The sequence below is a fragment of the Delphinus delphis genome, chromosome X (assembly GCF_949987515.2).
Source record: "Delphinus delphis chromosome X, mDelDel1.2, whole genome shotgun sequence".
NCBI lineage: Eukaryota > Metazoa > Chordata > Mammalia > Artiodactyla > Delphinidae > Delphinus > Delphinus delphis.
Genome location: NC_082704.1, coordinates 68,563,449 through 68,585,275, shown reverse-complemented (window position 1 = coordinate 68,585,275; position 21,827 = coordinate 68,563,449). Strand labels below are relative to the sequence as shown.

The 21,827-nt window shown below is 38.0% G+C and overlaps 1 protein-coding gene across 1 annotated transcript in view; it reads right to left on the bottom strand.

The window, feature by feature from the left end:
• Window positions 1–21,827, bottom strand: part of TEX11 (testis expressed 11) — a 348,927-nt gene that overhangs the window by 311,237 nt on the left and 15,863 nt on the right. Inside the window, exons 2-3 of the mRNA XM_060003090.1 lie at window positions 13,576–13,697; window positions 1,529–1,613 (exon numbers count right to left, since the gene is read on the bottom strand). Of these exons, the coding sequence (XP_059859073.1) occupies window positions 1,529–1,613; window positions 13,576–13,697 (207 nt within the window). The remainder of the gene's footprint in view (window positions 1–1,528; window positions 1,614–13,575; window positions 13,698–21,827) is intronic.

Sequence of the window (21,827 nt, the reverse complement as noted above, 5' to 3'; positions counted from 1 at the left end):
TACAACAGGTCTAAAACTAAAGTTTAAGAGTCATTCTTCTACTTCTGCCTTTCCTATTTCTGTTCATTGTTCCATAATTCTTCCCAATAATAATAAATTGTAGTGCATAAATCTTAATGACGTTTTGACCACAACACAATCCAGGCACACTGAATTTGTTTTTGAGACAAAGTATCTTCCAATCAACAGATTTTGAGAATAAAACTTTTTAAAATCAGAGGCTTCCTGCACTACACCCTGTTTTCCACTGTATCTTAAAAGTATTATACACGTAATAAGCACCCAAATATCTAAGAACTGCTACATACAGAGTAAGTACATTAGGAAAGGTCGGTCCTAGGGCTGCAGCTCCCACTTCATCTACCAAATCCCCACTATTTGACAAGCAGTGAAAAACAGCCAGAGCAATGTTCCTTGATATGCGGAATGCAAGAAGTTTAGAATTAAAGCATTTTAACATCGCACAGTTCACCTGTGTACTAAATTTCTCCCACAGACGAATTTCCAACTCTTCCCTCCTCACAACTATAAGATCTAAGGCTTCTAGGAGCAATGATATCAACATTTATCTGAGAGTTAAAGAGACAGAACTGTTCTCTAAACATCCTAATAGAGGAGTGGGCTAAAAAGTCAGTATATTATTGACTGTATCAACCACTAATTACCCTATACATACACTGAAGTCGTATACAGTTTGGTTTATATTCATAAAGATAAATACTTAGTATTAAATTCTATTTGTTGCATACAGACAAAATTCATTTGTCTACAAGCCAAGCACTCCAGAGATTCACCTCTTGGTTTGTTGCCTCAATGTATCCTTTATAATGGGACATATACTTTCCATAAATGCATTAACTGTCCCTATCCTTGATGGAAATCAGTTAACTGTCAGCACACTAGACCCTGCCCATTTAGCTAAAGCACTCAAACTCTGCCAGACAGTAGATCACATTTAACACATCTAAGCAGCTGAATATGGTTTTGGGGTTTTGTTTTGTTGTTATTATTCTTGTTTGCTCTCACAAAAAACTTCTATAATTTTTCTCAGTAACTCAGTCCAATGTTCATTAACCCACCTCATGAAGACACTATTCTTTACAGACTTTTTAATCTGAATTCCTCACATAGCAACATTTTTCATTATTTTATTAATTAATGGAGAGGAAAAACTACTATTTGATGGTTCTTCAGAATCCTGAAGATTCTGATCATCTCTCCTCCAAGGAAATAATCCACGTCCTTTGAAATTTTTCAAGTTCTCATTTTCCTGCCTCATTTTTCACCAGCAGACTATTTCTTGCAGTTACGCTTTTAAATTTCTATTAATAAGGAGCTAAGCTCTGAAAAACCACAAAACCAAGGCAGGGTTTGCTTGGAAACCACTGCTTATGGGTTGTTTTGTTTAGTTTTCTTTTAACAAATCTGCATCTAAGAACAGGTCAAAATATTATTTAAACTGCAGGAACACAATCTCATGTATAATAAGAATACTCCTCATAATATGAGTCACAAAACATATACGTACATTTAGCGCTCTGCTCTTCACTTAAACCCAAAGCTCCTTTCTTGATAATTGCCCAGTTCCACAGGTTTACTGCCATTTCTTCAATCTGTACAACAGAAACATTTTCTTAGCCACTTAAAATACTGTCCACCTCCAATAATATTTTCTTTCGTGCATGTTTCACGTTTATGTGACTACTGTGGGTCATTTACAGGTCCTCCATAATCTAGTCCCATTTTAACTTTTCTCCCAAAAACTTACCCACAGAATAATTATCTTATTGTCCCATGAACACAACTTGTTCATTCCTGCGTACCTTTATTCATACTGTTGGCTTCACCTGATATACCTCCTCCCATGATCTTTATGTAACTCAAATCCAAATTCACCCGCACCAAGAACATACATAAAGTTTTCAGCAACCATTACAGTCTTCATCAGTCTCTCTCTTCTTTGAATTCCTATATTAACTAAGTTTTACATAATTGAGCAATTAACTATGCTACTGTGTATCATTTATTCTTTGTTTTTATTGTTACTCTCATTTCCCAACTAGACTCCCTGAAATCAAAGATCATATCTCACTCAATTTATGTAGCACTTATACTACCTGCCAAAGTGCTAAATAAAGAATACATATTAAAATAATAAGATTTATTGTTTTATTATGTTCTGTTCTAGGGATTATGGGGGCAAAGATTCTAGTAGCTTCTTCTGGTTTTATCTATCAGATGGAACACAGTCAACTGGACGGAAAAATAAATCAAGCTCATAGTATCTCAGGAATAAAATTTGCAGTAGATTGGTTTCTGGCAAGAGATCTCTGAAGGCCAACAGTTGGTCCTGGGTGCTACTATTGCCTCAGATCAATATGCCATAGCTCTGGTCTAAATCTTCTGGTGTGCTATAGTGACTATGATAGAAGCTATATACCATTATCTTATCATAAACATATTGGTAGTAATATGACTAAAAGGAATAACTGGAAAAAAATTAAACTCAGTTTGTGTACAATAACGGTGCACAATTGTATTTTAGTTTATTTCCTCAAGACCACTTTTTCCCCCTACAATTCATTTCCCTGATGAGCTTCCCTTTAAATGGATTATTTATGTAGCATGGCCATCATTTCACTACTATTCTGCAGCTAATTATTATGCTCATCTCCATCTCTCTCACACAGTATCCCCACGCCACAGTTGACCTAATGATGACTTTCATATGAAATATTATTTGATTTGTTTCATCAGAAGCACATGGAGTTAATATTTGACTTAAAATTTCCCAGAGGAACAAATGGTATTTAGGTGGAAAAATAAACATGCACAGTAAAACAGCTTAAAGCTGCCACTTTGGGTATTTTGGAAAGCAATTTCACAACATGAGCCAAAAAATGTTCATACCTTTTTTTTTCTAACATTTTTATTGGAGTATAATTGCTTTACAATGGTGTGTTACTTTCTGCTTTATTACAAAGTGAAACAGTTATACATGTACATATGTGCCGATATCTCTTCCCTCTTGCGCCTCCCTCCCTCCCACCCTTCTAGCTGGTCATATAGCACCAAGCTGATCTCCCCGTGCTATGTGACTGATTCTCACTAGCTATTTATTTTACATTTGGTAGTGTACATATGTCCATATATACACTACCACTCTCTCACTTTCTCCCAGTGAACATGCACAATGTGCAATGCACATTGCACAATGTGCAATGAACATTGTGGTACATGACTCTTTTTGAATTATAGTTTTCTCAGGGTATATGCCCAGTAGTGGGATTGCTGGGTTGTATGGCAGTGCTATTTTTAGTTTTTTAAGGAACCTCCATACTGTTCTCCATAGTGGCTGTATCAATTTACATTCCAACCAACAGTGCAAGAGGGTTCCCTTTTCTCCACACCCTCTCCAGCATTTATTGTTTGTAGATTTTTTGATGATGGCCATTCTGACCGGTGTGAGATGATATTGCATTGTAGTTTTTTGTTTTTTAATTAATTTATTTATTTGTATTTGTTTTTGTTTTTGGCTGTGTCGGGTCTTCGTTCTGTGCATGGGCTTTCTCTAGTTGCAGCGAGTGGTGTGTGGGCTTCTCATTGTCGTGGCTTCTCTTGTTACAGAGCATGGGCTCTAGAGAACAGTCTCAGTAGTTGTGGCACACAGCCTTAGTTGCTCTGTGGCATGTGGGAATCTTCCTGGGGCAGGGATCAAACCCATGTCCCCTGCATTAGCAGGCAGATTCCCACCCACTGCAACACCAGGGAAGCCCCTCATTGTAGTTTTGATTTGCATTTCTCTAATGATTAATGATGTTGAGCATTCTTTCACGTGTTTGTTGGCAATCTGTGTATCTTCTTTGGAGAAATGTCTACTTAGGTCTTCTGCCCACTTTTGGATTGGATTCTTTGTTTTTTTGATATTGAGCTGCATGAGCTCTTGTAAATTGTGGACATTAATCCTTTGTCAGTTGCTTCATTTGCAAATATCTTCTCCCATTCTCAAGGTTGTCTTTTCACCTTGTTTATGGTTTCCTTTGCTGTGCAAAAGCTTTTAAGTTTCATTAGGTCCCCTTGGTTTATTTGTTTTTACTTCCATTGCTCTAGGAGCTGGGTCATAAAGGATCTTGCTGTGATTTATATCATAGAGTGTTCTGCCTATGTTTTCCTCTAAGAGTTTGATAGTTTCTGGCCTTACATTTAGGTCTTTAATCCTTTTTGAGCTTATTTTTGTGTATGGTGTTAGGGACTGTTGAAATTTCATTCTTTTACATGTAGCTATCCAGTTTCCCAGCACCACTTACTGAAGAGGCTGTCTTTTCTCCATTGTATATTCTTGCCTCCTTTATCAAAGATAAGGTGACCATATGTTCATGGGTTTATCTCTGGGCTTTCTATCCTGTTCCATTCATCTATATTTCTGTTTTTGTACCAGTGCCATATTGTCTTGATTACTGTAGCTTTGTAGTATAGTCTGAAGTCAGGGAGCCTGATTCCTCCAGCTCCGTTTTTCTTTCTCAAGATTGCTTTGGCTATTCAGGGTCTTTTGTGTTTCCCTACAAATTGTGAGATTTTTTGTTCTAGTTATATGAAAAATGCCAGTGGTAGTTTGATAGGGATTGCATTGAATCTGTCGATTGCTTTGGGTAGTAGAGTCATTTTCACAATGTTGATTCTTCCAATCCAAGAACATGGTATATCTCTCCATCTATTAGTATCATCTTTAATTTCTTTCATCAGTGTCTTATAATTTTCTGCATACAGGTCTTTTGTCTCCTTAGGTAGGTTTATTCCTAGGTATTTTATTCTTTTTGTTGCAGTGGTAAATGGGAGTGTTTTCTTAATTTCACTTTCAGATATTTCATCATTCGTGTATAGGAATGCAAGAGATTTCTGTGCATTAATTTTGTTTCCTGCTACTTTACCAAATTCATTGATTAGCTCTAGTGGTTTTCTGGTAGCATCTTTAGGATTCTCTATGTATAGTATCATGTCATCTGCAAACAGTGACAGCTTTACTTCTTCTTTTCTGATTTGGATTCCTTTTATTTCTTTTTCTTCTCTGATTTCTATGGCTACAACTTCCAAAACTATGTTGAATAATAGTGGTGAGAATGGGCAACCTTGTCTTTTTCCTGATCTTAGTGGAAATGGTTTCAGTTTTTCACCGTTGAGCACGATGTAGGCTGTGGGTCTGTCATATATGGCCTTTATTATGTTGAGGTAAGTTCCCTCTATGCCTACTTTCTGGAGGGTTTTTATCATAAATGGTTGTTGAATTTTGTCAAAAGCTTTCTCTGCATCTACTGAGATGACCATATGCTTTTTCTCCTTCAAGTTGTTAATATGGTGTATCACATTGACTGATTTGCATATATTGAAGAATCCTTGCATTCCTGGGATAAACCCCACTTGATCGTGGTGTAAGATCCTTTTAATGTGCTGCTGGATTCTGTTTGCTAATATTTTGTTGAGGATTTTTGCATCTATGTTCATCAGTGATATTGGCCTGTAGTTTTCTTTTTTTGTGACATCTTTGTCTGGTTTTGGTATCAGGGTGATGGTGATCTCGTATAATGAGCTTGGGAGTGTTCCTCCCTCTGCTATATTTTGGAAGGGTTTGAGAAGGATAAGTGTTAGCTCTTCTCTAAACGTTTCATAGAATTTGCCTGTGAAGCCATCTGGTCCTGGACTTTTATTTGTTGGAAGATTTTTAATCACAGTTTCAGTGTCAGTGCTTGTGATGTTCGTATCTTTTGACATAGTAATTGCTTTTCTGAGACTCTATCCTTTGGAAATAATCCAAAATATGGAGGGGATAACCTCTGCACTGAATAGTGTTCCATAAATCATTATTTACAATAGTGAAAAGTTAAGAACAACATACATGTCCAATAATAAAGAAATACACAGAAAAAATACGCTAAATCCACTAGAAGGAATATTATTCATCCATTTAAAATAGTGGTCACATTGGCACAAGAATAGACATATAGATCAATGGAACACAATAGAGAGCCCAGAAATAAACCCATGTACCTATGGTCAATTAATCTATGACAAAGACAAAGGAGACAAGAATATACAATGGGGAAAAGACAGTCTCTTCAGCAACTGGTATTGGGAAAGCTGGACAGCTGCATGTAAATCCATGAAGTTAGAACACTCCCTCACACCATATGTAGAAATAAACTCAAAATGGCTTAAATGCTTAAATAGAAGACATGACACCATAAAACTCCTAGAAGAGAACATAGGCAAAACATTCTCAGACATAAATAATAGCAGTATCTTCTCAGATCTGTCTCCCAAGGCAAAAGAAATAGAAGCAAAAATAAACACATTAGGGACTTCCCTGGTGGCACAGTGATTAAGAATCCGCCTGCCAATGCAGGGGACACGGGTTCGAGCCCTGGTCCGGCAAAATCCCACATGCCACGGAGCAACTAAGCCCATGTGCCACAACTACTGAGCCTGCGCTCTAGAGCCTGCGTTCCACATCTGTTGAAGCCCACACGCCTAGAGCCCATGCTCAGCAACAAGAGAAGCCACCGCAATGAGAAGCACGCGCACCGCAATAAAGCGTAGTCCCTGCTCGCCGCAACTAGAGAAGGCCCGCGTGCAGCAATGAAGAACCAACACAATCAAAAATAAATTAATTTTAAAAAATAAACAAATGGGACATAATTAAACTTAAAAGTTTTTCCACAGCAAAAGAAAAAAAAAACCATCAACAAAATGAAAAGACAACCTAAAGAATGGAAGAAAATATGTGCAAATTATGGAACTGATAAGGGCTTAATTGCCAAAATATACAAATAGCTCATAAAACTCAGTATCGAAAAAACAACCCAATCAAAAATTGGGCACACAGGGAGATCAACTCGGTGCTTTGTGACCACCTAGAGGGGTGGGATAGGGAGGGTGGGAGGGAGGGAGATGCAAGAGGGAAGAGATATGGGGACATATGTATATGTATAACTCATTCACTTTTTTATAAACCAGAAACTAACACACCATTGTAAAGCAATTATACCCCAATAAAGATGTTAAAAAATATATAAATAAAAAATAAACATTTTTTAAAAAATAAATAAATTGGGAAGAAAACCTAAATAGACATTTCTCCAAAGAAAACATACAGATGGCCAACAGGCACATGAAAAGATGCTCAACATCACTATTAGATAAATGCAAATCAAAACTACAGTGAGGTATCATCTCATACAAGTCAGAATGGCAACTACAAGTTATCAATAAGTTTACAAATAATAAATACTAAAGACAGTGTGGAGAAAACTGTTGGTGGGAATGTAAATTGATACAGCCACTATGGAGAACAGTATGGAAGTTCCTTAAAAAAACAAAAATAGAGCTACCATATGATCCAGCAATGTCACTCCTGGGCATATATCCAGAGAAGACAAAAAACTAATTCAAAAAGATATATATACCCCAATGCTCATAGCAGTGCTATTTACAATAGCCAAGGCATGGAGGCAACCTAAATGTCTATCAACAGATGAATGGATAAAGAATATGTGGTATATGTGTGTGTGTGTGTGTGTGTGTGTGTGTGTGTATGTATACATACATACATACACAATGGAATGTTACTCAGCCATAAAAAAGAAAGAGAGAGCTCCCTGGTTGCCTAGTGGTTAGGACTCCAGGCTTTCACTACCATGGCCTGGGTTCAATCCCTGGTCAGGGAGCAGAGATCTCACAAGCCATGCAGCATGGCCAAAGGAAAAAAAAAAGAATGAAATAATGCCATGTGCATAATGTGAAGTAAGTCAGACATAGAAAGACAAATATCATATGATATCACCTATTTGTGGAATCTAAAAAAAAAATGATACAACTGAACTTATTTACAAAACAGAAATAGACTCACAGACAGAAAACAAACTTATGGGGCTTCCCTGGTGGTCCAGTGGGTAAGACTCTGTGCTCCCAATGCAGGTGGCCCGGGTTCAATTCCTGGTTAAGGAACTAGATCCCGCATTCATGCCGCAACTAAGGAGTCCACATGCTGTAACTAAGAAGTCGGCATGCCGCAACTAGATCCCACATGCTGCAGCCAAGATCCCAAGTGCTGCAACCAAGATTCAGCACAGCCAAAATAAAGAAACAAATAAATATTTAGAAAAAAAGAAATGTGGGGGAGGGATAAATTAGGAGTTTGGGATTAACAGATATACACTACTGTATATAAAACAGGTAAACAAGGACCAACTGTATAGCTCGGGGAACTATATTCAGTGTATCGTAATAATCTATAATGGAAAAGAATCTGAAAAAGAACATATATCTGAATCACTTTGCTGTACACCTGAAACTAACACAATATTATAAATCGACTATACTTCAATAAAATTCTTTTTAATTTTAAAAAAATGACATTGCAAAAAAATGAAAGAAAGGGTAAGATTAATTCTGACTATAAACACTGCATATTCACAAAATGCAGATTTATTCGGCTAATATATACTGAGCACCTAATATGTGGCAAGACTTGTGCTAGGTTTATATAAATGTGTAATGATAAACACAATAAATATATGCAGCAAACAGAGGTAAATAATATGATGATTAGGCTTTCTAGAAAGAAAAATTCAAGGTACTTCTAAAACCAAACAGAACTTCTTGCAAAATAAGACCAAACTCTTACTCTGAACCTCATAACCTCTTTTCACTAACAACTTAACAGAGTAAAAAGAGGTTATAATCTAAAAAGAGACTTCCTTTTTTTAACATCTTTATTGGATTATAATTGCTTTACAATGGTGTGTTAGTTTCTGCTTTATAACAAAGTGAATCAGTTATACATATACACATGTCCCCATATCTCTTCCCTCTTGCCTCTCCCTCCCTCCCACCCTCCCTATCCCACCCCTCTAGGTGGTCACAAAGCATCGAGCTGTTCTCCCTGTGCTATGTGGCTGCTTCCCACTAGCTATCTATTTTACATTCGGTAGTGTACATATGTCCATGCCACTCTCTCACTTTGTCCCAGCTTCCCCTTCCCCCTCCCCATATCTTCAAGTCCATTCTCTAGTAGGTCTGCGACTTTATTCCCGTCTCGCTCCTAGGTTCTTCACGAACTTTTTTTTTTTTAGATTCCATATATATGTGTTACCATATGGTATTTGTTTTTCTCTTTCTGACTTACTTCACTCCGTATGACAGACTCTAGGTCCACCCACCTCACTACAAATAACTCAATTTCTTTTCTTTTTATGGCTGAGTAATATTCCATTGTATATCTGTGCCACATCTTCTTTATCCATTCATCTGTTGATGGACACTTAGGTTGCTTCCATGTCCTGGCTATTGTAAATAGAGCTGCAATGAACATTGTGGTACATGAGTCTTTTTGAATTATGGTTTTCTCAGGGTATATGCCCAGTAGTGGGATTGTTGTGTCATATGGTAGTTCTATTTTTAGTTTTTTAAGGAACCTCCATAGTGGCTGTATCAATTTACATTCCCACCAACAGTGCAAGAGGGTTCCCTTTTCTCCACACCCTCTCCAGCATTTATTGTTTATAGATTTTTTAATGATGGCCATTCTGACCGGTATGAGATGATATCTCATTGTAGTTTTGATTTGCATTTCTCTAATGATTAATGATGTTGAGCATTCTAAAAAGAGACTTCTATGTAAAAAAATACATTAACAACTTTAGAACTAATTAACAAATTTAACAAGGTTGCAGGATACAAGATCAATACACGAAAAACAATTACATTAGCAATGAATAATCTGAAAATTAAATTACGAAAACAGTACATCTATGATAACATCAAAAGAAATGAAACGTAGAAAATTTAACAAAAAACTACAAAACTTACACTCCAAACTAAAAACGCTGAAAAATTAAACAATAAATGGAAAGACACGCCATTTTATGGCTTAGAACACTTAATATTGTTAAGTTGGCAATACTCCCCAAATTGATCTATGGATTTATGCACTACCCATCAAAATTCCAGCTGTCTTCTTTGCAGAAATTGGCTAGCAGATCCTAAATTTCATATGGAAATTCAAGGGACCCCAGAATAGTCAAAAGAATCTTGAAAGAGAAGAACGAAGTTAAAGGACTCACATTTCCAATTTCAAAACTTTCTACAAAGCTACAATAATCAGGAGAGTGTAGTACTGGCATAAGGACAGACATATAGATCAATGGAATAGACCTGAGAATCCAGAAATATACCCTCATATTTATGGTCAATTGATTTTTGATAAGGATACTAACACAAATTTAATGGGGAAAGAACAGTCAACAAACATACTGGGACAGCTTGATATCTACATGCAAAAGAATGAATTTGGATCCCTTCCTCATATGATATGCAAAAGTAAACTCAAAATGGATCATAAACCTAAAGGTAAGAACTAAAACTATAAAACTCTCAGAAGAAAACATAACAGTAAGTCTTCACGACCTTGGGTTAGGAAAAGCCTCCTTAGATATGACACCGAAAGTATAAACAATAAAAGAAAGACTTGATAAGTTAGACTTTTACAAAATTTTAAACTTTTTTGCTTCAGAGAATACAATCAAGAAAGTGAAAAGATAACTCACAGAATGGGAGAAAATATTTTGCAAGTCACGTATCTGATAAGTGACTTGTATCTGGAATATATAAAGAACTCCTACTACTCATAATAAAAAGACAACTCAGTTTAAAAATTGGCACAGGATCTTAATAGATATTTCTCCAAATAAAATATGCAAATGACCAATAAGCACATGAGAAGATGCTCAACATCATCAGCCATCAGGGAAACAAATTAACCACAATGAGATACCACCTCACACCCATTAGGATGACTACTATCAAAAAATAGAAATAAGTGTTGGTAAGGATGCAGAGAAACTGGAACCCTTGTGCACTACTGATGGGAATTTAAAATGGTGCAGCCACTATGGTAAACAGTATGGCAGTTGCTCAAAAAAAAAAAAAATAGAATTACCAGATGATCCAGCAATTCCACTTCTGGGTATACACCCAAAAGAATTGAAAGCAAGGACGTGAACAGATACTTTTATACCCATGTTCACAGCTGCATTATTCACAAAAGCCAAAAGGTGGAAGCAGTTCAGGTATCTATGGACTGATATATAGATAAACAAAATGTGGTATGTACACATAAAGGAATATTATGAAGCCTTAAAAAGGACAGAAATTCTGGGGGAGGGGAAAAAAAGAAGGCAGAAATTCTGACACATACTACACCATGGATAAATCTGAGGACATTATACTGAGTGAAATATGCCAGTCACAATGTGAGAAATACTGTATGATTCCACTTATATGAAGTACCAAGAGTAGTCAAACTTATAGAGATAGAAAGTAGAATTGTGGTTGCCAGGGTCTGGGGGAAAGGGAGAATGGGGAGTTGTTGTTTAATAGGTATAGAATTTCAGTTTTGCAAGATGAAAAGAGTTCTGGAGATTGGTTGCAAAACGATGTGAATGTACTCAATACTACTGAATTTTACATTTAAAAATAGTTAAGATGGTAAATTTTACATTATGTATACTTTACCACAATTAAAAATAAAACAAACACAATGAGATACTACTTCACACTCACTAGGATGGCTATAATCAAAAAGCTAATAATAAGTATTGGTGATGATGTGGAAAAACTGGGTCAATTTTTGACCCAATTTGATATGCTGCCGGTGGGAATGTAAAATGGTACAGTCACTTTGGAAAACAATCTGGCAGTTCCTCAAAATTTAAACAGAGTTACCATACGACCAGCAATGTCACTCCTAGGTATATACCTAAGAGAAATAAAAACATAAAAACCTGTACATGAATGTTCATAGCAGCATCATTCATAGTAGCCAAAAGGTGTAAACAACCCAAACGTTCATCAACAGATGAATGGATATACAAAACATGATATATCCGAAGAATGGAATATTATCAGCCATAAAAGGTAATGCAGTACATGGGACTTCCCTGGTGGCGCAGTGGTTAAGAATCTGCCTGCCAATGCAGGGGACATGGGTTCGAGCCCTGCTCTGGGAAGATCCTACATGCCGCAGAGCAACTAATCCCAGGTGCCACAACTACTAAGCCTGTGCTCTAGAGCCCACGAGCCACAACTACTGAAGCCCACGTGCCTAGAACCCGTGCTTTACAACTAGAGAAGTCACCGCAATGAGAAGCCTTCACACCGCAACAAAGAGTAGCCCCCCGCTCGCCACAACTAGAGAAAGCCCACGCTCATCAATGAAGACCCAACGCAGCCAATCAATCAATAAATAAAACTCAAGCTTTCAAATGGAAATTAGAATTAAAAATAAAAGTAATGAAGTACAGATACATGCCACAACATGGAAAAACCTTGAAAACATTATGCTAAGTGACAGAAGTCAGTCCCAAAAGACCACATACTGTATGATTCCATTTATATAACATGTCCAGGATAGGCAAATCCACAGAGATGGAAAGTAGACTAGAGGTTGCCTAGAGCTGGAGGAGAGAGGAGGAAATGGAGAGTGTCTGTGAATGGGTGCAAGGTTTCTTTTGGAGGTGATGAAAATGTTCTAAAGTTAACTGTGGTGATGGGTGCGCAACTCTGTGAAATACTAAAAATCACTGAATTGTACACTTCAAATGGGTAAATTATATGGCATATGAATTATATATAAAGTTATATATATAAAGTTATATATATATGAGACGTATTTACAACAAACTTTATTCTCACCTTTCCATGTGTGCAATCACCAAAATGGAAGGATCTGCCCAAGGTAAACATTCCCAAAAGTATTTCAGAACCTCAAGGCAATTTCTAAATTAAGTGACAGACCTCCAATTAAACACTAGAAAAAAAACCCCAAAAAAGCACCACTGAAGCCTTATATTCAACTGAGTTCCCCGCTACCAAGTACCACGTAGTTTCTTACTTTGCTGAAGAAGGAAGGAAAAGAGAACTATTATTTTTTTTTATGTATTAATTTTATTTATTGGCTGTGTTGGGTCTTCACTGCTGTGCGCAGGCTTTCTCTAGTTGCAGCGAGCAGGGGCTACTCTTCGTTGTGGTGTGCAGGCTTCTCATCATAGTGGCTTATCTTATTGTGGCACACGGGCTTAGTTGCTCCGTGGCATGTGGGATCTTCCAGGACCAGGGCTCGAACCCATGTCGCCTGCGTTGGCAGGCATATTCTTAACCACTGCGCCACCAGAGAAGCCCAAGAACTATTATTAAGTGACTAACTGCTATGCACCCAGGACCTTAAATATGTTATTTTGTTTACTATTCGTAACAACACTGGGAGGTGGGTTTTATTATGCTCCTTTTAACAGATGAGAAAACTGAAGCCTAGACAGATTAAATAGTACATATTAAATTTGAGGCATATTTTTCCATTGGTTTCTAAAACAGTATTTTCCCTAAATGTGCCATTAGGCTTGATTTCCATGTATTTAGATTTCATGTTAATCATGAAGTCTATTTTTTTACTTATACATTAATTAAAACAGTGAATCATCAAAACTTATAAACAAAATCATCAAAACTTATAAACAAAATACCAACCTGAGAGTCCTGCATTTCAGCCATAGACTCCCTGTTGATATTTGCTATGTCCGCGAAGAGTCTATCAATTGTCTCAGGTATCATAGATGAACCGTCTTTTATAAGCAGGTTTTCAACCATTTCTGAAATAACAATAAATGATAAAAGTGCTGTGAACTATCACCACTGGCTGAAAGTAGCAAATCATTCTGAAATCTGTTCCTAGACCTTTTGTCAAATGAATACAGCATGGAGAAACTTCAATACTCCTTAGAGTAAAACCAAACTGGAGATAAAGTTTATTCTAGCTAAAGGCAAAGTATAATTTTCAAATAACATTTGTATTTCCTGGGAGTCACTTGTTTATAACTTAATCATCATTACTCATTCTCAAAGTAAAATGCATTGACTTCACAAATAGTCATGTTATTATAGGTCATCTTAAAACTACAGAAGAGAAATTAACAATGTCTTCAAAATTACAAAATGTAGAAATTCTGAAGGGAGACTTAGATACATGCCCTGTAAAACTAAAATACTTATTAATACTTTAAAGCATTAGACAGACATACGCTGAAGTCTTGACCTTACTTGGAGAGAAAAAAAATGACATGCTCAATTAGCAACAACATTAACCAGTTACTGAATCTGTACAATGATGTCACCATTTTCTAAACGGTCTTGAGCTCCAGACCAGATATAGCTGAATCTTATTAGGCCACAGAATTCCTTAAAACCCAAACATGATGTAGAACCATAACTGATGCCTTTCATATTATCAAAATTGAGGTTTTTCCAAACTCGTGTAACAGAGGTCTCCATAACCTACATGTCTCTAATTTCTTGCAACATTTCTGAGCATTAACTAAAAAGAATGTTGTTAACATTCATAACAATACCATAAGAGCACCTTCTGGAAGATTTTTAATCTGCTACAATAAACAGGTTTTTAACCTGCTACAACGAACAATAAATCTGCTAACTGAAAAATCTTCAGGACTTTCCTGGTGGCACAGTAGTTAAGAATCTGCCTAACAATGCAGGAGGTACGGGTTCGAGCCCTGGTCCAGGAAGATCCAACATTCTACGGAAGCAAATAAGCCCGTGCGCCTCAACTACTGAGCCTGCACTCCAGAGCCCGTAAGCCACAACTACTGAGCCCGCGTGCCTAGAGCCCATGCTCTGCAACAAGAGAAGTCACCACAATGAGAAACCCGCACACCACAACAAAAAGTAGCCCCCACTCGCCGCAACTAGAGAAAGCCCGCGAGCAGCAACAAAGACCCAACGCAGCCAAAAATAAATAAATAAATAAAATATTTCTTTAAAAAGAAAACTTTTCAGTTAAATATCAGAAAACAGATTCACATAGAGACTTCACAAAGAAACTTATTTTCAAATACACTCAAACATTTTTTAAAGCTCATAGACTCTTTAGTATCCACTGCATGATCAAAGATATTAGGGAAAATATACCATACATATTTCATATGCCTCAAGTAATGATACATATGAAAAGAAAAACCTCTAGCTTCCTTACTCCCATAAATTGGTTAACAGAAGGACTAATATTAAATATCTTGATTCATCTAAGATTAGGTAAGCATTAGGCTGAGAAATATATATATTATAGTCCTTGCTCAAAATATTGATAACAGAACTAGGAAAGTTTAGACTGGGAGAAAATATTTGCAAATCATATATCTGATAAGGGCTTAATATTCAAAATATATAAAGAAATCATACAACTTAATAGCAAAAGAAAATCCAATTTAAAAATGCCTGAATAGACCCTTTTCCAAAGAAAACACAGTGAAGGCCAACAGGTACATGAAAAAAAAGATGTTCAACATCATTAATCATCAAGGAAATGCAAAGCAAAACCATAATGGTGCAAAAGATTGGTGCAGCCACTATGGAAAACAGTAGGCAGGTTCCTCAAAAAATTAAAAATAGGACTACCATATGATCCAGCAATTCCACTTCTGGGTATTTATCTGAAGAAAATGAAAACACTAACCTGAAAAGACCTGTGCAACCCCATGTTCATTGCAGCATTATTTACAATAGCCAAGATGTGGAAAGAACCTAAGTCTCCATCGATGAATGGATTAAAAAAATGTGCTAAATATGTACAATAAAATGTTATTCAGCCATAAAAAAGAATGAAATCTTGCCATCTGCAACAGGCATGGACCTTAAAGGCATTATACTAAGTGAAATAAGTCACACAGAGAAAGACAAATACCGTATGATCTCACTTACATGTGGAATCATTTTTTTTAAAAAAAGGCTCAGTGATACAGGAAACAGACTGGTGGTTGTCAGAAGCAGGAAGTGGAGGGGGGGCCAAATGGGTAAAGGAAGTCAAAAGGTACAAACTTCCAGTTATGAAATAAACAGGTCATAGGGATGCAATATACAGCATGGCAACCATAGTTATTACTATACTGTATATTTTAAAACTGTTATGAGTAAATCTTGGGAGAAGTTTCAAGATGGCAGAGGAGTAAGACGTGGAGATCACCTTCCTCCCCACAAATACATCAGAAATACATCTACATGTGGAACAATTCCTACAGAACATCTACTGAATACTGGCAGAAGACCTCAGACTTCTCAAAAGGCAAGAAACTCCCCACCTACCTGGGTATGGCAAAAGAAAAAAGAAAAAACAGACACAAAAGAACAGGAGTGGGACCTGGACCTCTGGGAGGGAGCTGTGAAGGAGGAAAGGTTTCCACACACTAGGAAGCCCCTTCGCGGGCGGAGACAGCAGGTGGCGGGGGGGGGGAAGCTTCAGAGCCACGGAGGAGAGCACAGCAACAGGGGTGCAGAGGGCAAAGAGGAGAGATTCCCGCACAGAAGATCGGTGCCGACCAGCACTCACCAGCCCGAGAGGCTTGTCTGCTCACCCGCCGGGGTGGGCGGGGTCTGCGAGCTGAGGCTCGGGCTTTGAAGGTCGGATCCCAGGGAGAGGACTGGGGTTGCCTGTGTGAACACAGCCTGAAGGGGGTTAGTATGCCACAGGTAGCCAGGAGGGAGTCCAGGAAAGAATCTGGAGCTGCCAAAGAGGCAAAACACTTTTTCTTGCCTCTTTGTTTCCTGGTGCGCAAGGAGAGGGGTTCAGAGTGCACATAAAGGAGCTCCAGAGACGGGCGCAAGCCGCGGCTATCAGCGCGGACCCCAAAGACGGGCATGAGACGGTAAGGCTGCTGTTGCAGCCACCAAGAAGCCTGTGTGCAAGCACAGTTCACTATCCACACCGCCCCTCCCGGGAGCCTGTGCACCCCGCCACTGCCAGGGTTTCGGGATCCAGGGATAACTTCCCCAGGGAGAACACATGGCGTGCCTCAGGCTGCTGCAACGTCATGCTGGGCTCTGCCGCCGCAGGCTCACCCCAAACTCCGTACCCCTCCCTTCCCCCCCAGCCTGAGTGATCCAGAGCACCCGAATCAGCTGTTCCTTTAACCCCGTCCTGTCTGAACGAAGAACAGATGCTCTCAGGCAACCTACACAGAGAGGTGGGTCCAACTCCAAAGCTGAAGCCCAGGAGCTGTGCTAACAAAGAAGAGAAAGGGAAATTTCTCCCAGCAGCCTCAGGAGCAGCGGATTAAATCTCCACAATCAACTTGATGTACCTGCATCTGTGAAATACCTAAATAGACAACGAATCATCCTAAATTGATGAGGTGGACTTTGGGAGCAATGATATATATTTTTTTCCCTTTTTCTCTTTTTGTGAGTGTGTATGTGTGTGCTTCTGTGATTTTCTCTGTATAGCTTTGCTTTTACCATTTGTCCTAGGGTTCTGTCTGTCCATTTTTTTTGTTGCTGTTGTTTTTAGTATAGTATTTAGCACTTGTTATCATTGATGGATTTGTTTTTTGGTTTGCTTTGGTTGCTCTCTGCTTTCTTTCCTCCTCTTTTTTTATTACTTAAAAAAATTTTAAATTATTTTTTATTTTAATAACTTTATTTTATCTTCCCCTTTCTTTCTTTCTTTTTATTCTCCCTTTGATCCTGAGCCGTGTGAATGACAGGCTCTTGGTGCTCCAGCCAGGCATCAGGGCTATGCCTCTAAGGTGGGAGAGCCAAGTTCAGGACACTGGTCCACAACAGACCTCCCAGCTCCACGTAATATCAAACGGCGAAAATCTCCATCTCAACACCAACACCCAGCTTCACTCCACGACCAGCAAGCTACAGTGCTGGACACCCTATGCCAAACAACTAAAAAGACAGGAACACAACCCCACCCAGGAGCAGAGAGGCTGCCTAAAATCATAATAAGGCCACAGACACAACAAAACACACCACCAGATGTGGACCTGCCCACCAGAAAGACAAGATCCAGCCTTATTCACCAGAACACAGGCACTACTCCCCTCCACCAGGAGGCCTACACAACCCACAGAACCAACCTTAGCCACTGGGGGAGACACCAAAAACAATGGGAACTACGAACCTGCAGCCTGCAAAAAGGAGAACCCAAACACGGTAAGTTAATAAGCAAAATGAGAAGACAGAGAAACACACAGCAGATGAAGGAGCAAGGCAAAAACCCACCACACCAAACAAATGAAGAGGAAATAGGCAGTCTACCTGAAAAATAATTCAGAATAATGATAGTAAAGATGATCCAAATTCTTGGAAATAGAATGGAGAAAATACAAGAAACGTTTAACAAGGACCTAGAAGAACTAAAGAGCAAACAAACAGTGATGAACAACACAATAAATGAAATTAAAAATTCTCTAGAAGGGATCAATAGCAGAATAACTGAGGCAGAAGAATGGATAAGTGACCTGGGAGATAAAATAGTGGAAATAACTAGTGCAGAGCAGAATAAAGAAAAAAGAATGAAAAGAACTGAGGACAGTCTCAGAGACCTCTGGAACAATATTAAACGCACCAACATTCGAACTACAGAGGTCCCAGAAGAAGAAGACAAAAAGAAAGGGACTGAGGGGCTTCCCTGGTGGCACAGTGGTTGGGAGTCCGCCTGCCGATGCAGGGGGCACGGGTTCATGCCCCAGTGCGGGAGGATCCCATGTGCCGCGGAGCGGCTGGGCCCGTGAGCTGTGGCCGCTGAGCCTGCATGTCCGGAGCCTGTGCTCCGCAACGGGAGAGGCCACATCAGTGAGAGGCCCGCGTACCGCAAAACAAAAACAAAAACAAAAAAGAGAAAAGAAAGGGACTGAGAAAATATTGCAAGAGATTATAGTTCAAAACTTCCCTCATAGGGGAAAGGAAATAGTTAATCAAGTCCAGGAAGCACAGAGAGTCCCATACAGGATAAATCCAAGGAGAAACACGCCAAGACACATATTAATCAAACTATCAAAAATTAATTACAAAGAAAAATATTAAAATCAGCAAGGGAAAAACAACAAACAACATGCAAGGGAATCCCCATAAGTTTGACAGATGATCTTTCAACAAAAACTCTGCAAGCCATAATGGAGGGGCAGAACATATTTAAAGTGATGAAGGAGAAAAACCTACAACCAAGATGACTCTACCCAGCAAGGATCTCATTCAGATTTGATGGAGAAATTAATACCTTTACAGACCAGCCAAAGCTAAGAGAATTCAGCACCACCAAACCAGCATTACAACAAATGCTAAAGGAACTTCTCTAGGCAGGAAACACAAGAGAAGAAAAAGACCTACAATAACAAACCCCAAACAATTAAGAAAATGGTAATAGAAACATACTTATCGATAATTACCTTAAATGTAAATGGATTAAATGCTACAACCAAAAGACATACACTGGCTGAATGGATACAAAAACAACAAACCGTATATATGCTGTATAAAAAGACCCACTTCAGACCTAGGAACACATACAGACTGAAAGTGAGGGGATGGAAAAAGATATTCCATGCAAAGGGAAATCAAAAGAACACTGGAGTAGCAATTCTCATATCAGACAAAATAAGACTTTAAAACAAAGACTATTACAAGAGACAATGAAGGACACTACATAATGATCAATCCAAGAAGAAGATATAACAATTGTAAATAGTTATGCACCCAACAAAGGAGAACCTCAATATATAAGGCAAATACTAACAGCTATAAAAGGGCAAGTCAACAGTAACACCAGCATAGTAGGGGACTTTAACACCCCACTTTCACTAATGCACAGATCATCCAAAATGAAAATAAATAAGGAAACACAAGCTTCAAATGATACATTCAACAAGATGGACTTAACTGATATTTATAGGACATGGCATCCAAAAACAACAGAATACACATTCTTCTCAAGTGCTCATGGAACATTCTCCAGGATACATCATATCTTGGGCCACAAATCAAGCCTTGGTAAATTTAAGAAAATTGAAATCGTGTCAAATATCTTTTCCGACCACAACGCTATGAGACTAGATATCAATTACAGGAAAAGATCTGTAAAACATACAAACACATGGAGGCTAAACAATACACTACTTAATAACCAAGAGATCACTGAAGAAATCAAAGAGGAAATCAAGAAATACCTAGAAACAAATGACAGTGAAAACACGACAACCCAAAACCTATGGGATGCAGCAAGAACAGTTCTAAGAGGAAGTTTATAGCAATACAATCCTACCTTAAGAAACAAGAAACATCTCAAACAACCAACCTAACCTTACACCTAAAGCAATTAGAGAAAGGAGAACAAAAAAACCCCAAATTTAGCAGAAGGAAAGAAATCATAAAGATAAGATCAGAAATAAATGAAAAAGAAATGAAGGAAACGATAGCAGAGATCAGTAAAACTAAAAGCTGGTTCTTCGAGAAGATAAACAAAATTGATAAACCATTAGCCAGACTCATCAAGAAAAAAAGGAAGAAGACTCAAATCAGTAGAATTAGAATTGAAAAAGGAGAAGTAACAACTAACACGGCAGAAATACAAAGGATCATGAGAGATTACTACAAGCAACTCTATGCCAATAAACTGAACAACCTGGAAAAAATGGACAAATTCTTAGAAATGCACAACCTTCCAAGACTGAACCAGGAAGAAATAGAAAATATGAACAGACCAATCACAAGCACTGAAATTGAGACTATGATTAAAAAACTTCCAACAAACAAAAGCCCAGGACCAGATGGCTTCACAGGAGAATTCTATGCAACATTTAGAGAAGAGCTAACACCTATCCTCCTCAAACTCTTCCAAAATATAGCAGAGGGAGGAACATTCCCAAACTCATTCTACGAGTCCACCATCACCCTGATACCAAAACCAGACAAAGATGTCACAAAAAAAGAAAACTACAGGCCAATATCACTGATGAACATAGATGCAAAAATCCTCAACAAAATACTAGCAAACAGAATCCAACAGCACATTAAAGGATCATACACCACGATCAAGTGCGGTTTATCCCAGGAATGCAAGGATTCTTCAATATACGCAAATCAATCAATGTGATACACCATATTAACAAACTGAAGGAGAAAAACCATATGATCATCTCAACAGATGCAGAGAAAGCTTTCGACAAAATTCAACACCCATTTATGATAAAAACCCTGCAGAAAGTAGGCACAGAGGGAATTTTCCTCAACATAATAAAGGCCATACATGACAGACCCACAGCCAACAATTATTCAACATAGTTTTGGAAGTTTTAGTCACAGAAATCAGAGAAGAAAAAGAAATAAAAGGAATCCAAATCAGAAAAGAAAAAGTAAAGCTGTCACTGTTTGCAAATGACATGATACTATAGAGAATCCTGAAGATGCTACCAGAAAACTAATAGAGCTAATCAATGAATTTGGTAAAGTAGCAGCATACAAAATTAATGCACAGAAATCTCTGGCATTCCTATACACTAATGATGAAAAATCTGAAAGTGAAATCAAGAAAACGCTCCCATTTACCACTGCAACAAAAAGAATAAAATATCTAGGAATAAACCTACCTAAGGAAACAAAACACCTGTATGCAGAAAATTATAAGACACTGATGAAAGAAATTAAAGATGATACTAATAGATGGAGAGGTATAACCATGTTCTTGGATTGGAAGAATCAACATTGTGAAAATGACTATTCTACCCAAAGCAATGTACAGATTCAATGCAATCCCAATATACTGCCATTGGCATTTGTCACAGAACTAGAACAAAAAATCTCACAATTCGTATGGAAACACAAAAGACCCCGAAAAGCAATCCTGAGAAAGAAAAACAGAGCTAGAGGAATCAGGCTCCCTGACTTCAGACTATAGTACAAAGCTACAGTAATCAATACAGTATGGTACT